The sequence below is a fragment of the Poecilia mexicana genome, unplaced genomic scaffold, assembly GCF_051168715.1.
Source record: "Poecilia mexicana isolate PSO_F unplaced genomic scaffold, ASM5116871v1 scaffold_19, whole genome shotgun sequence".
Classification (NCBI taxonomy): Eukaryota; Metazoa; Chordata; class Actinopteri; order Cyprinodontiformes; family Poeciliidae; genus Poecilia; species Poecilia mexicana.
In genome coordinates, this window is record NW_028263388.1 from 14,096,569 (window position 1) to 14,113,224 (window position 16,656).

The following is a 16,656-nucleotide window of genomic DNA, read 5'->3' on the forward strand; positions in this document are numbered from 1 at the left end:
GGTAGACAGTTGTGCTGATTCTGACCTTGATAAAACACAGTAGACCAATCCCCAAATCGTGACCAACTCTGAGAACTTCCCACTGAACCTCACGCAACATGGACTTTGTAGTTCTCCACTCCTCCTTGAACTCTAAATGAAATGCAAAGTTTACTTTCATTTAAAAAGAGGACTTTGTATCACATAGCAACAGACTAGTTTGTTTTCTCATTAGCCAAAGTAAGACTTTTCTCTGGTTTAGAAGAAGTTTCAGACAAGTATGTAACAGTCCTGAATGTCCTGAATACCCCTGTGTGTTGTGGCTCGTGAGTTTATTTTGGATATTTTGTCTGTTTCTTCTGAACATTTTTTTCACCGCGCTTTTCCTACTAAACATTTTATTAATATGCTTGGATACCACATTGAACTTCAGCCAGCTTCTTTAGCAATAGTCCTTTGGGGCTTTCCCTCCTTGTGACACATTTTCAGTAGATGTAAGCCATAATCATCAAAATAACAGAAATTAATACTTGATGTTGTGATGCTGACACTGTGTGTTGCGAATCTACAAGTGTCACTTTGAAATGAGATTAGTTCTTCAATTTTTAATAAACTTATTTTGACTTTCTGAGATGCACCAGTATATGTATATGATGCCAGTGAAGGAGACAAAAAAAAAACACCACCACCACAGTTTAGGTTTTAATAAACATTCTTTAATGATTAAAATTGTAGTAGCTTGAGAAGCATCTTTAAGTTTGCACGTAAACATAGCATAGACAACTAAAGGCTTTGGCTTTACAGTGATTATGAGGGCAGTTTTCATCAGAGGTACTCTCTTCTAACTGAACCCGTTGCCACAGTCGAACGGCATGAAGCGCTCCGAAGTAAATGCTTGACCCTAACCTAAGAGAAGTGAAGGACTCGTACCATCTTATGGCGGTTAAAGTCCTCTGGTATCTTATGTCACAAGAAACATCCACAGTGAAACATGAGCTGCATGTTCTGAGTAACTGGCATTTTGCTGTGCCTTGGCCCCAGCGTGGGTGACACCGGTCACGTTCAGTATTTGCCAGCCACAAGCATAAGGACACACAAATGTACTGCAAGCTGAACTTGGCCAGAATGTACGCAGGAGTTTTACATGTTTTCAATTCTGCTGTTGATTAAAGCATATAAACATGCACTTACTATCAGCTTTCTGGCGTCCACAGAGTCTCTACAGGTGAGACATGGCTTTACATGCTGGAAGTCTGTCCCTTCAAACAGTGGAATACACAGTACTAGATAATGTCGCTTTATTCAGTGCGCGTTTTAAGCTACAGTGTCCAAGGGAGCTGTTATGCACAACGTATAAACAGTGTTATACAGTAGAGATCAAAGAAACCGCAGCAGTACAATCTTTCAAGTATGTCAAACTAACAGTTGTTTCATCACTGTAGCTCTCTCTGTCATTTCTTCACTTACAGGGATAATACGTCTTAAGTTGCTCTAACCTCTTGTCGTTTTTTGTTTATGGCATCTGCTTGTAGCATATTAAGTTTGGATATATTATTTCCTTAGGCCCTAAAGTGTTATTTTTCTATAAAAGAACTTCCGAGGCCTTTTGGCTTCTTCAAAACCTCAACATAGGTTGTCAAAAACATCCAAATTAAAGCAAATAAAAATTAAAATACAGCCGATTCTCTGTGTGCAGGTTTGCAAGAGTAATACTGACATTCCAAATGACTTTTGCCTTTATTAGTGGACCACCTCAATCTCAATTATTTACCCTTTACAGTAGCTGATGAAGAAAAAAAGGACACCACAAAAAGACATCCCAACACTGCAAAGTGTTCCTCTGTCTCCTTTCGCCTAGAATCATTTCACACTGATTCCAAACAAAATAACAATGTTATCTAATTGCTATAAGTAATAGGAATGATAAACACATAGCACCATATTTTTGGTTTAAAATAAGAAATTTAAAAAATGTGAAAGAAGGAAAAAAGAAACTAAGTTAATCTAAATTAAACAGCTAAGCTAAATTTTGGGACTACATTTAAAGTTGGCTTGCTCATATTTCTAACCATTCTTTTTAGTTAATATGCTGCAAAATCCTTTTTTATTTCTAACTTACCTAAATCTTTGCCAGTTACCCAAAAATGGCTTGAAAACACAAAATAAAACATCTTATTATAACATCATACTTATAAATAAAGACAGAGGCACTTTTTCAGCTAAAACAAAGCTCATAATGTCCACAGAGCAACACAAAGACTATGTACATATATGTAAAAAGTGTTATAAATAGGTTTTAAACCATAGATACTATATACATCGTTTTAACAGACACTATTGGTGTTTTGAGTTGTTTTTTTTTGTTGTTGTTTTTTTTGCCTTTGGTGTTACTTCCTTGATATTGGCTTCACAACTTAATATTCAGAAGGGAACTTCAAAGGTTACTGGGAACACTGGGATGAGGCGCCACTTCATTCTCGCTTCCTCAAGACGGCATAGATGAGTCCGCTGATGAGCGCCAGAGGGAAGGCCACCCACGCCAGGATGTAGGCATACCCAAACGAGTTCCCATCACTGACCCAGTCAGGACTCATGAGCGTATAGATGATGGCTCCGCTCATCACAAACAAACCTGCAGAAAGAGGGATGAGAAGGAGCGGGGGAATAACGCCACCGCCTGTGAGCGCGCCTTCAGTTATCGGATCATGTTTCCCTGCACTGTTGTGCTCTGTGCCTTCTGTCCAGAGCGGATCCCTGCCTGCCTGGCTGCAGAGGCGGATCGGTCAACCCTCCATATTACATCACAGTCACTCATGCCTTCTGAACCCCCATCTGGCCTTTGCCAGCCTTCCCCGCTTTCCGCCCACTACCCCTTGTCAGACATGGGATGATCTGTTTGTCAGACCCCCACACTGACGGACCTCCCTGACATTTTGACTCACCCCGTTGGCTTTTTTCCCCTGTCTCATTCTTGCTTGGTTGAGTTGGGCACCTGGTTGCCTAGCTCTGTACTGGTATGTTATAAAATGGGGTGGGGGGAAACTGGCATTTTGCAAACAGAGCTGCCAAGAGACAACACAACAAAGTGGTGGTGGAGCTGCTTTGTCCAAAGGGCATGGAGTACAAAAGACAAGTGGTGCATGAAAACCATTAGAAACTGGCTCAGGGTCTTAATTTGATTCTCTGAAAATAGATTATGATAAACGGAGTATTCTCTCTCTGTCTCTCTCTCTCTGCGTCTGTAGGTGGATTTTTTTTATAGTCATGCACTTTCTACTGAAGTGCTGCTATGTTTTCCATTTGTATCAAAGAAGTGAAATATTGCATTTTCTTGACTATAATGAAACTTATGCTCTTTTTTTCCACTACAAGACCCCCAACATTAAGAGTGGATTGCAAAAAAGATAAATATCCCTAATCTTTTCGACATTTTGTGACATTACAACCATAAACGTACATTTATTTTACATGTAATACGTAATTTTGAAGTGGAACGAAAGTGACAAATTGTTTTCATGTTTGTTTACAAATAAAGTTCTAAATGTCATTTTCACAGTCGGTGATGTGCTAAACATAAGCATCATTTTAACACATTAACATGCATCAGATTAAATCATTCTATTGTAGCTCTTATTGCATGTTTAATGATCTTTCCGTAATATAAACTATTTTCATAGTTTTTTCATCCAGAGTACTGATGTTAGTGTTGTTATGAAGGGATTTTTTTTTTAAAGGATTATATAGATCCAAACTTACTAGCCAGGATCTGGAAGATTCCAGTGGGGATAAATCGTCCGCCCTTCGGCAAAGTGAAGAGCTGGCAGAAGAAGAGTAACAGAGAGAGGAAGCTGAAGATGATGGAGAGGATCATGAGAGCTTGGACCGCCTGAATCCACACTACAGGAGAGAAAAGAAGAGTTCACTCAACAACACATCATAGCATTCATTGGCCAGAGCATAACATGTACAAAAATGAGCCGGAAGAACGTATGAGAACAGGAAACAAGCATCAATAGGTGCTTTGACTGGCCTTGTCTCAGCTCAGCTGAAGCATCTTTAAAAACAGATCATAATCACCAAGCCCTTGTCATGTTTACTTCGGGGAATGTTGTAATGGATCCAGCACAATGAAGCTCAGGTATCCTGTTTCTAAAAGCTCTCTGCACCCCTCACAGGAGGCCCTTAAACTCAATCTAACAGATCAATCTTTACTGATAGGCCCTCCACTGCAAGAGGCCATTAACCCATTAGACTCCTGCGTTGATGACGAACACAGCATCTGCTGTTTTTGTACCGTCTACCTTAGCATTTAGATTTAAATTGTCTGCTTGTTTCTATTGCCTGTACCAGCCTTCCAGGAATCCAGTCTGTATTTCTGCCTATGCAGATCCCCAGATGCTCATTTCTTCCTTTACTGCTTGTTCCTGTGTTGTCATTAGGTCCAAGTGTTTAGTGTTTTCAAAAGTGACGCTTTCAAAAGCACTAATAGTTTCCATAATGGCATCTACAGTTCTTTGAATCAAATGTCAGAGAAGGTGTAAGAGTAAATTAGATTTTCATCAGCGAGAGATTGGACCAATTTTCCCCTTGATTGGCTCTGATTGATGATTGGCAGGTCAAATACTGAAAAATCTGATTTTAACTTATTCTTGAAATCAGTAGTTACAAACTCTATTCCTCAAGAACCAGGGTCCTGCAGCTTTTAGATGTCTCTCTTCGACACACCTGGCTCCAATATTTGACCACTAGCAGAATTCTGTAAAGCCTGACTTCATGCTAGTGAGGCAGATTAGCCATTTAATTCAAGCGACAAGAGACACATCCAAAAGTTGCAGAACTAAGAGCCCTCGAGGAATGACGTATGTGACCACTGTTTTAAATGCCCCAAAAGGAAACAGCCTTCTTTTTGTCTACATATTTAACTAAATATCATGTATTTGAAACCTTTAGCTTAATAAAAAAGCTACATAAAATATTAGTGACAGAATCTGATGGTTAATTGGAGATAGTTTATTAATTTCTTGATGGATTGAAAACTCAAAGAAAATGCAGCACATTTTTCTCTTTTATGAAATATATGAGTAAAATTTAAATCCAAACTAACAATGAAAACCAGATATTCTTACTTGGAAAAACGGTACTAAAATTACTGGGTGTTATTGTAAGTATCAAAATCATAACAGCAATAAATATAAGGTCTATTATAGCTGTACTGATCAATACGCTACATTTATTTTTGTAGCAGTAGGAATAATTGTTGCTTTTCAGTTTAAATGTAAGCATTTGGATCATGTTAAGTATACTTCCTTAAATCTCAAGGTCATACTGTGAACATCTCGTACGAGCCCATGCCCTATGTCACAAAGTCTTAAAGTCAAATCTTGCTCCAGAATTTCAAATAAAAATTGTTTTCATAAGTGCTCAAATTGTTTGTTTAAAATATCCAGGTGGTCCAAAGATGTTGTTTTTAATGGAGGAGCACTTACAACAATGGAAAAGCACATGATGCATAATACATTGCTGCTCATCAAGAGCAAGTAGGATGGGAAGTGAAATGTAATTCCTGTAACAATCTGTGGTTTTAACATCTGGAGCTCTGTGAGAGCTGAAACCCTGTAAATCTCCGACACCACAGCACCGAATGGATTTCACCGTAATCGTCCTGTTTTCAGATGTGATGTCTGATTTTGTGATAACGCCGCAAGAGTAACAATAATAAAGCGCCGCTTCTGATAAACACACATCTTTGCCTTCCTTGTGTTTCCTTTCCTGGTAGGAAACGGTGACATCGGCCATTTCCTGGCGAGAGGCAAAACTTAGAGTTCACAGAAAAGCAAGGATCGTTGTGCCAAATCTCACTGTGTTCTAAACAGGAAAGTATTTTTCGCTCTTGCTCACTGTTTGTGTTCAGAGGGCACTGGAGGTCCTTTCTCAACAGCTAATTTTAGATCATGTGAACTATATGAAGTAATTTTTTCTGGCTATGCAGATGTGCAACTCACCCTAAGCATGTGATAACTGCATGCATCACACCCTCATGCCATGCCAACACGTTTGTAACCATGGCAACAACAGGAAGGAACGCCAAAGTTTGAGGAAACCCCGCCGAAAACGCGAAGTTGGCCACCGTGATTACGATTAATGTCTGATTTGAATCTGATGGCTCAGCAGAGCGTCAGAAGGCCTATCTCCCATCTCCGCCGAGCTCACTGCAAAGCAAACCCGGGAACAGCACACACTCACTCCTTCCTGAATAAACACTCTGCGTCACCGCACCAATAAAAGCAAGTCAAACAAACACTGTGCGCCATGAAACTACAAGCCAAAGCACCCAGGCGCTGCTCGGCTGACAAAACACACAAGCTGGCCGAGAGGGTTCATTCTAGACGGATGACATCAGTGGACTGCAGCTGCAACACCGTGGGCAAAACTTACAGTAACTTTGCTAACTTTGTGGTGGCAACAGTTATCTTATGACATATTTTAAAGAAGAATCTATTTATCCTTAATCCCCAGATAGAATCTCTGTGCATAAATATCTCCACACTGCAGCTGTTGTTTCAAATTGCCCATATGATCCCTGCAAACCAACACTGGGCACACTAATCTGACACTAGGCAACCCCGTCGCCCCCCCGACACATCAACATGCTATCTCCTGTGGTCCTGCACACACAAACTCAAGCACACAGACATGGACAACTTTGGATACTCTCTGCAGCCCCACCCAGGTCATTCACAGCTCTCTGCACGCTTGTCACTACTCTCCAACATTAGATCTTATTATGGACATCACACTATACGGTGGGAGCCAATCTCCAAAAGGCACTGCCACATTTTCTGCCCTAGATGGCACCAGAGTCCCAGAGGCGCTGTGACACACCCACATATTTAGTAAAGTAGAATTTTATTTATTTATTTTTTACTTTACCACAGAGCTAGACAATCAAAACTCACAGGTACAGAATCTTAGCAGCAAAAGCTGGAAAAATATGCAGATGTCTGACCTCCAGTTGATGCTCCGTCGCAGACTATACTGTCCGTAGAACAGTTTAGCCAAAGGTCTGAGGTTCCCATTGGCCCTGTTGTCCACACCTGCAGCCAAATACAATGATTGGTTATGTTTCAATACCTGCAACTATCAAGAGTGTCGCCACAGACTTTTGAAAAAAGGATAACCAAAACGGTGCCCACTGATTATCTTATATGGTTTTACGAAAACAAACAGCTAAGATGGTTGGATGATTAAAGCTTCATATTTGGATGGGCGACGGGCATTCAAATGTGGCACGTTACAGAGGACCAAACATTATCGGGTGCTGGTCATATCACCTTCAGGAAGTACCAGAATTAGATTATACATTTTTATGACTATCATCATAATTTAGGAAAATATTTGCCTCTTGAAACATTAAAAACGGGTATGAAATGGTGTGTTTCTATGTATAAATGGGTGTACAGTTTGGCAAATGGCAGAACTTACCTGTAGCCAAAAAAGTAAAACAAGAAAAAAAAAACATAAATATATAAATTGTGTGGGTCAAATCACCTGCTCACCAATATTTCAGCGCCCATGACTTCCCAGTTTCGTCTTTTCTTTCTTCCATCTTATACCAACAACATTGTGTACCCATTTAGTTAGCAGTATAGATTATCGTATAGATTATATTGCATATTTTAATTTTAGTTTTGTTTTCGAGTATCATGCGGAAATAACTCAGAAAAAACCCCATCTCAGTCGTGAGGTTCAATTATTCTACTAACAGTGTGTTAATGTATTTCTTCAGCAAATTCACAAAGGTGTCTTAAAAGACTGAACAATACAAGTTTTACTCACACTGACAGTTGTTGACACAAACAGGAGAACAAGAGCAGAAATGTGCAGGAAGATGATTCCGAGCAGAAGGATCAGCATCTTGTCAGATTATCTGAAGATAAAAGAGCAAAGCATTCAGATCTCTCAAGATGGTAAGATCTTGAGAGATGTTTGGAGACGTTTGAGTCTAAGTATATGGGTGCGTGTTTCAGCATAGGGAGAGACTTTAAGGTTGCATCCTTCCTTTTACTTAAATTTCAACAGAAATTTAATCACTGCGCCAAGGTGGACACACTAGTTCCACTTACATCTCACCTTTAGCTATTTAAAAACATTTTAATATTATTACAGTTAAAGCTGTTCTCAACAATTACATTTTGGCTTTAAATAGAATAAGTCTAAAAGCGACTCGTCATTTTTACTACAGTACTTTCTTTTCCTTCCAAAAGAGCGTAATGATTCCATGGATCAAAATTGGAGTATTTCTGTTAACGAGTGTTAATCTAAGAAGGAGGTAGAATTACAATCATATTTGGATATATATATATATATATATATATATATATATATATATATATATAAGTTTCCAACGCTAAAAAGAAAAAGGTTTCTGGGGGATTTTTACCGATGACAGCCCAGTCATATCTACGTGCGCTTCTGTAAAGAGCACCACGCGCTTCCGCCTGAGTCTGAGCGAGTGCATCCGAAATAAAGCGAGTTTAGAGGAAAGCAAAGTGAACTTACCTACAGGCGAAAGGCTTGTATTCCTAAAAAAAGAAGCAGAAGCAAGAAGTGAAGACGAGTCTACCCTTAATAGAGTCCAACAGCGACTCTCCTCCGTCCTTTAAAGTCCTGCTCAGACTAGATTGCTCCCAGCACTGACGTTCTGTTATAAAGTGTCTCATTATGGAAGAACAACGCCCTGCGCGCGCTGCTGCGTCATCGACTGACCTCCTGGACCGTGGTGAGGAATTCCCTAATATTGACTAGTCGCGCATATTTACGCGTCTGGTTGCCTTGGCTACTGAGCTACCGTAAGTGTGGGGACGAGCTCATCATTGTTTGGCTCGCTTGGCAACTAAAGGGAAGTAGCTGTTTTCGAGGATCACTTCCTAGTTTTACTTATGTATTTATTTATTCTTGCTCGTTGGAAATCATAAAGATGCATGTACCGAAGCTGTGTTTGTTGCTCCTTTGCTTCTAAGAATAAAAAGTTTTATTTCATTTATTTTTATTATCATTATCATTATTGCATATATATATATATATATATATATATATATATATATATATATATATATATATACACTGCTCAAAAAAATAAAGGGAACACTCAAATAACACATCCTAGATCTGAATGAATGAAATATTCTCATTGAATACTTTGTTCTGTACAAAGTTGAATGTGCTGACAACAAAATCACACAAAAATCATCAATGGAAATCAAATTTATTAACCAATGGAGGCCTGGATTTGGAGCCACACACAAAATTAATGTGAAATGTTCCCTTTATTTTTTTGAGCAGTACATATAATTTAATGACTGATTTGAAAGATTTTGTCAGGCATTGCACATCCTTGTTGAGCAAACAAATCTGTGTGTCACATGAATATCAAAACTAAAATGCCCACCCAACAGTGCAACCTGCCAATCTGTACACAACTGGCAGCACTTTATAAAATCACACATCCGCTTTACACCAGCAGCCCCTCGGAGGAGATTAGTTCATGTTCAACCTCAGATACCCCGATGTCAACATCCACTTTCTGTTTTACTTCACTTAGCAGATGCCGGTCTTCTTAACACTCTTGTCAGCTTAGAGCCAGCTTTTCTGCTCTCCTGTCTACAAAGAAGTAAAAATGGCAAAAACAAGCAGAGATATCGGTTATCTGTACAGAGGTGTTTGTTTTGCTGCACCTTTACAGCTTCTTAATTATTCATATCCCAAACCTCAGTGTGGGATTTTATATGATTAACACAAAATAGTGCAAAATTGTGCTTAACTAAATCTGAAAGGTGTCTCACATGTTATAAAAGTTTATTAAAGCTCATTTCACTGCAGTAGCAACTGCATGTATTTTGAGATGTGGTCAGTTAGGACAGGTCTGTGTAAAGAGACAAAATGTTAAAAAGACTTGCAAAGTACTGTTACCATAGCGAATTTTGTGTAATAAAACTTCACCTTAATGTTCCGTCTGCTGCATTATCACGCTTGATCTGAGCCTTGCTACAATTTCCAGTGCAGACACTCCCCTCTCCCGTCCCTTATAAGTCAATGTTTGTGAAAGACTGACAATTGGACATTAGTTTTATTCCATCTGTGAAGTTAAGTGGGAGAGCCGCATAGCAAGCATTCAGACATATCTACAGCAGCGACTGAGATTTCATCTCTGTCGTTGGACAGCAGGACTTGTGTCCGTGTTGGCGCTGCAGACTGTTAGGAGGACTTCCAAAGCAGTAGATAGGACCTCAACCAAGGGCCATAAATCTGGCGAGTGGGCTGGATTAGGTTACAGAAACGCCCAGCCACGTACCAAGACAGAAGAGCACTAAAGCAGATGTAATGACCACAAGAGATGCATTTGTCCCATTAAAAACCTTCTAAAATATTAATGTGCTGTCCTCAACACGTGGCTATGTGTGGCCGGATGGCCAGCAAACTAATAAAAAAAGTCTCCATACACGTGTTGTTCTTCTAAAAGTAGGATATTTAATAAATAGACTTTTGTAACTGAAATACAACAGGAGGGAAATTACATTAATAGCTCATGCAGGTGTTAATATTACACTCAAAATGTTTGTAACTGAACAGATAGAAAAATACATTACTAGCTAATACACATTAAAAAAAATGTACACTGCTCTTCAGTTTATCGACCAAAGAAAAGACAACACACGTCTAAGTGTCTTCCAGACACATATGTACTTACAAAGACTATTGTTTTCCAAGTTACAAATCGCATAAAATGTTTCGGAGTGTTTACTTTCTACCAGTTGACTAAACTCTTGTTGACAAGGTCACCGGAGGGAAATACGTCAAAGATAGTTTGCTGCTAAGAGCGCTGACTCGGTCAAGTTTCTGTAAATATAAAATGACAAAGATTGTTTATAATACAGATGCTACACTCTGGTCAAATTTAAACCCAAAAGATTTTAATCAATCTCAGAGTGAATTTAGTCATACAATTTACCAACTAAACTTATTTACCAATTTCTTACTGTAATTTATTTGCACTGTAAAATAACTTACAGCATTTCATATAATGGCATCATTGGTAATATAACCTTTGTTATTTTATAGTATAATATATTTGGTATTATAATCTAATTAAGCATAATAAAGTGACAACCTGTCACAGAGAATTGATATTAAAACAAAGTGAGAGGTTTCTTTCTGCTTTTATTGTATGAGACGCTTAGTTTATTATTCAGGATGGAGAACTACCTCATATTCACTCATATTCACAACAGATAGATTTTTTTTTTCTTTTTAGGTTTTCTGAGGCAGAGGATTCAGCTGATGCTCATCAGGGTCCAGAATGAAGGCTTATCTGTCATTCTTTGACCACTTGAAAATCTGGCCTCTGTCTTGAGTTTCAGCTCACTGGAGTTGTTGGTGATAGGTGGCCCGCCCGGTCTTTGTGTTGTGCAGTCAGTACGTTAGGCATCACATTCTGACGATCCACTTTCTGCTCAACTGTGACATCAACCCTCCTTGCTGTTGCCTAGCTAGAATTGAGCTACCTCATTCTCATCTTACACTGCATTTTTTCTTTGGCTCCAGTCACTGTTTATAGTTAGGCTAGATGATTTGCAAAATTCGCACAAACAGCATTTCAATATACATGACACATCTCTGAGAAATTCTTCACCTATCTACTCTCCTTGGTCAGATTACTGAAGCCCATCACAGAAAAGCTAGGTAAACTTCACACAGTTGAACGCAGTTTTTCTAATAATGTGATGCTTGAAAGCAATATTTTCACCTTTTGTTATTTAGGATATCAGAGGTGAGGGGTTTTCATACAAATGCCCACCACACACAATTTCACTGTAAAAAAAAATCAAAAATCAAATATTTTTTCTTCAGTTTCACAACTTTGCTCTCCTTTACCACTGAAATACTTTGAGATTTGTAGTTAGAATGTGATCAAATTTGATTATTAAGCATGAGATGAGCGCAGATAATTCTAGAAATCTCTTATTGATATAAAATACAGCATGTCATGAAAATCCTAAAGAGATGAACCGGAAGCAGGCTGGCAAAGATAAGACGAGGTAAATAACCATTAGAGACAGACAGTCTGGGCGACTGACGAGATACAGTCCTGTTTGTGTGCCAATAAATGTTAATCCTCTCACAACACCCTGCCCTGTCATCACAATTTAATCAGACTAGGCGTACTGTACAACATTGAAATGACAAAGCAGCAAACCAGACTCTAATGCTTAAAATACTTTGAATGCAAAACAGATCCTGTTAAGGCTGCAGCCGTTCAGCTCAAAATCTAAACTCGCACAGATGTACAAAATATTCACTTTAGGGAAAAAAAAAATCTCCTTTATCGCAGGTATTTTCTTAAAAATGTATTAAAATGTTGTGAAAATGTTACAGATTTAAAAGTTTGTTTGAGCCTGAAAGTATTACAAAGCGTGGCTCATGGTGGTTGCGATTTCTAACTTTGAAATCTCAATTCTGTCTGAAACAATTGTGAATGGATTCATTTATTCAGCATGTCCTTAATCAAAGTAAGGCTTTAAAGCGTAAAATGGAAGAATCTGAATGACTCGTGTCAGCAGACATGCACGAAATCCTTTAGTCACAAGTTACAGCTTATCCTGCATGATTCTGGTTTAAGAAGAAAGGGGGATTTAGGGAATATGTCTTAAGATGCTGTAAAAATGAGAGCTGCTTAGATTATAGAAGGCAGGTCATGTTTTCCCTCTACTCCAGGTAAATAAATGAGCTAAAAACACAACGTCAAGACAGACTAAAAAACACAGGTTTGCTGTTATTTAACAAAAGATCTGAAGATCTCATCTGGTCTGAACAGAGTAAAAAATTAAAAAAGATGTTATCCACAAGTCGATCATGTGGACCTCTAAAGAAATCCAATCAATGGAAAAAATCTATCAGCAGGAGAAAAAGTGCTGACTTTTGGCGTTGACTCCTGAACTTTAAAAAGTGCTTCGGTTCTTCTCTTCCAACTTATCATGAATTCCTCATAGGAGAAGAACCTACGTGCAAAATTTTGTTAAAGACACTAGTTGTGTCAAAACACGGGCACAGAGGCCCATGTGTTTGACAGTTAGGATGGAAAACCCCGCTGTCCATCACATGTCTTATCAGGTTCTCTGCAGCTTCCTGCGACTCGCAACAGTTACTAGACTTATTCTTCAGCCCATTCCTGCTTACAATCTTATGTGTATATTAATAAACCAACATCACAGCCCTGCGATGGAGCGGCTTAGCGGCCTCCTGAGAAAACTGAGGTCTGGAACAGATTCAAAAGCCACAGGATGACTTGGTTCCCATGAATGTTTATTTTTCAGTTTAAAATGGCCCAGTGACTGAGAGACGGATAAACTAACGATGCAGTTGCTCAAACTCCATAGAGAGATTTAATGAGATTTGCAGAAATTCATTAAAAAAGAAAAAAAGCCTTTTCTAATTACTAATTTCTAATTTCTAATTTCAAACCGCAGCATTTCATTTGCTGCTGTGTTTGGAATCAGTCTAAGAAGACTGCTGCTGTTGGGTGTGTGTGTGTGTGTATATATATATATATATATATATATATATATATATATATATATGTATATATATATATATATATATATGTATATATATATATATATATATATGTAAAAATCAAATATGTTTTTTCACAAGTTCCACCTGTCCTGCCAGGAGAACATGAAGCCCTCTGTGACAGACACACGGGCCTAAGCTCAGATCATGTTTTCATCATGCTGTGGAATGCTGGCATGTATGAAACATAAAATAACATGGTGCGCAGGGAATCTATAACAAGAAGCAGAGTTAAAAATAAACTGCCAATATGTTTGGACTGTGGGGAGAATTTCAGAGTACATTCCTAATATGTAGGGGTGGCGGAGGAGGTCAAATTGGAGGCCTTTTTTTGCGCATCATCCAAAGGGTGAACCATCAATCTATAGCAAATAATTGTTGTTAATTTCACTTTTCGTGTGCACCGTCACTTTCATTTTTCACAATAAAAGTAGAAACCAGAATGGGAAAAATATGAGGCGAAAAACAACACATAACGATTTGACATGTTTAGTTGCGGTGCAGTGAGAGCGGGGGCTCTTTTTGATGTGAACCTGAAAAAACAAGGAGAGGCATTTCTTTTACTATAACGGGCCTCAGGAATTTCAGAAGCATGGCCTCTTGCTATTTACTAGCTCTCAGTACTGTAGTCAAACACTGTAGTGTTAGCAGAGCAGATCAACCCCTGCAGCTCACTGAGATTTTAGTACCACTGCAAAACATTGCAGTTAAATCAAACTCCAAGTTGCACAGATTTCCAGGCGGTTAATCTTTACTATCTCCACTCCCTAAGAAAAGAATTTGAACTGGTGAACTTGTGTAGGAGATATTTTATGTTTCATTGGAAATGTGTAGCTGCTAATGGTGTTTCAGTATGAAATATCTAAAAGAAATATCTTGCTTAAGATTTTTGGCTTTATGCCACATTTATGATTTATTTCAAAATGTCTTCCAGTTGTAATTTTAATTCTAATGAACTGATGTAAGAGGAACACTTAAAGTAGAATTTATTGCTGTGTAATAGCAAAAAGTGGATCGAGCTACAACCTTGACTTGATTTTTAGTCAAGGTTGTAGCTTCAAAGTTTTTTGTAAGTTTTTTATGTGATTTAACAAAGTTGTTCAGAACAGTGAAGTGAAACAAAACATGCATAATTTTCAAAGATTTATTTATTTTTTTTATTTTTATTTTTTCAAATAAAACAATTATTCTCTGCCCTATGAATCAATGTATTGCACAACCACCCGTCATTGCAGTTCCAACAGCAAGTCTTTGGACTTGGTCTTAAAAATGTGCCACTTTATATTCTTTTAACACAAAAACATAATTGAAAAGACATTTAAGTTTGCGATCTGGAAAAGTTTAAAAGGGTATGAATGTATTTTTACCTGAGAGACTTGTACTTGTAGATATGCACGTGTGTTCTCTTTTACTTTTAATTGGGTGATACAAGATACAAGGGATTCTTTGTTAAAACCTAAAGTTGAAATGGTTTTGGTGATTGAAGCAATGTTTACATTCTGCAGTAATACCGGAAGTTTTGAAGGGTTGGGTCATAGACTGACAGCGTTGTTTATTGTGTATGTCAGTCCATAGTTTGCTGTGAAAAGGTGAACGAGAAAATGAAAAGTATCAACCAGGTTTAAATGTGGATCAATTTACTGGGGCAGAAAGGCAGAAACTGAGTGAATGATAAAGGCCATGAGAGAAATATGAGACGTTCTGTAGTTTGGGTGTAGGTTTTTATTATTGGTTCGCTGTGCTTGCCGTTTGAGTGAGGTGATGAGTAATCGACCACACAAATTATTAAAGAGGTACTGCTAAGATGTTGCTAGATTTTACACATATCTCTGCTCTGCGTGATCTGACTGTGTAATCAGCCTTAGCCTAGAATTGTTTGATCATAAATCTTGCTACATTGCATTCAGAGGCTGTAACTTTTGGTCATTATTTCTTTGCAAAATAAACTCAGACAGATTGGAGACTGACACCTGGTACATTATTGATGCATGACACTGCTTATTTAGAGAATTGTGCAGTGTTTGTTTTTATACTACATGGCTTTTTGCAAGAAGGCCAGAAAATTAAGATTTTGGTTTACGTTTTACCCGAACATCTTCTTCCACTTGTTTGCTGTGCCCATATATGGCATCTGAAAAACTGTTCCAGTCTGAAATACTTTAGCATGTAATGTTGTTTTGTATCATGACTCTGATTTGAATTCCTCTATAACTTTATGCCTCACCTGCTGCACTCTTTGGCATTCGTGATGCTTTTTATTGGCTGATATTGCATGAGAAATTAAAATACACACAAGGATGAGGTATCACAGTAAAGAAGTCTAAATGCATGCCACACATCTCAGATTTATTTATTTATTTATTTATTTATTCATTTATTTATTTATTTTAAGAAAAAACTTTCCAACTCTAAAATACTTTACTTTGGTCTGTCACACAAAATTTCAGCTCAGTGCAATTAAATTAACAGTTGCAATATTGTCAGCGTATGCAGTGGTGTCCAAACTCACAGTGTCCTGCATGTTTTAGTTTCTCTATGTCACCATGCCAATGTTCTGCAGAGACCTGCTAACGATCCATCATGTGATTCCGGTGTGTTGAACCATGGCGAGAGCCAAAGAATTTAAGATCCCAGCCCTTGAGGACAGACTTTGGACACCCCTGTTGCTACAAGACAATATTTTTCCCCAATTATTTTATTGTATTTTATTTTTTTTACCTTGACTGTGGACTTTCTTCACAATGAATTGAGTTAAATCTTGTGTTCACAACTTTTGGTATGTGATATTATTAATACTTTGACTAATTTCTTTTGAAAAGTAAAGTGTATTTCATTCAGTAGATTTATGTTCTTTGAAATCGGCGTATCAAACACTGTGAAATACATATTTCACATCCATAATTCATCATATCTTAGACTTATTTCACAAACAGGCTCACTATAAGCTGCTCCCCAAGTCAGACTTTTCTTACAGGAGAATTCTATTGGTATTTTGACATTATTTTTATATGTTTGGTTTAAACAGTTTAAAAAAAATACACACAGATA

At 38.0% G+C, this 16,656-nt stretch overlaps 1 protein-coding gene across 1 annotated transcript; it reads right to left on the reverse strand.

The window, feature by feature from the left end:
* Nucleotides 1-673: 673 nt before the first annotated feature.
* pmp22b (peripheral myelin protein 22b) lies at nt 674-8,742 on the reverse strand. The gene is made up of 5 exons (XM_088016564.1): nt 8,539-8,742; nt 7,816-7,906; nt 6,986-7,073; nt 3,736-3,876; nt 674-2,611 (listed from the first exon to the last, which is right to left on the reverse strand). Exons 2-5 carry the CDS (start codon nt 7,891-7,893, stop codon nt 2,451-2,453), a joined length of 468 nt encoding a protein of 155 aa, XP_087872690.1. The 5' UTR covers nt 7,894-7,906; nt 8,539-8,742; the 3' UTR covers nt 674-2,450.
* Between the last annotated feature and the right edge of the window lie 7,914 nt (nt 8,743-16,656).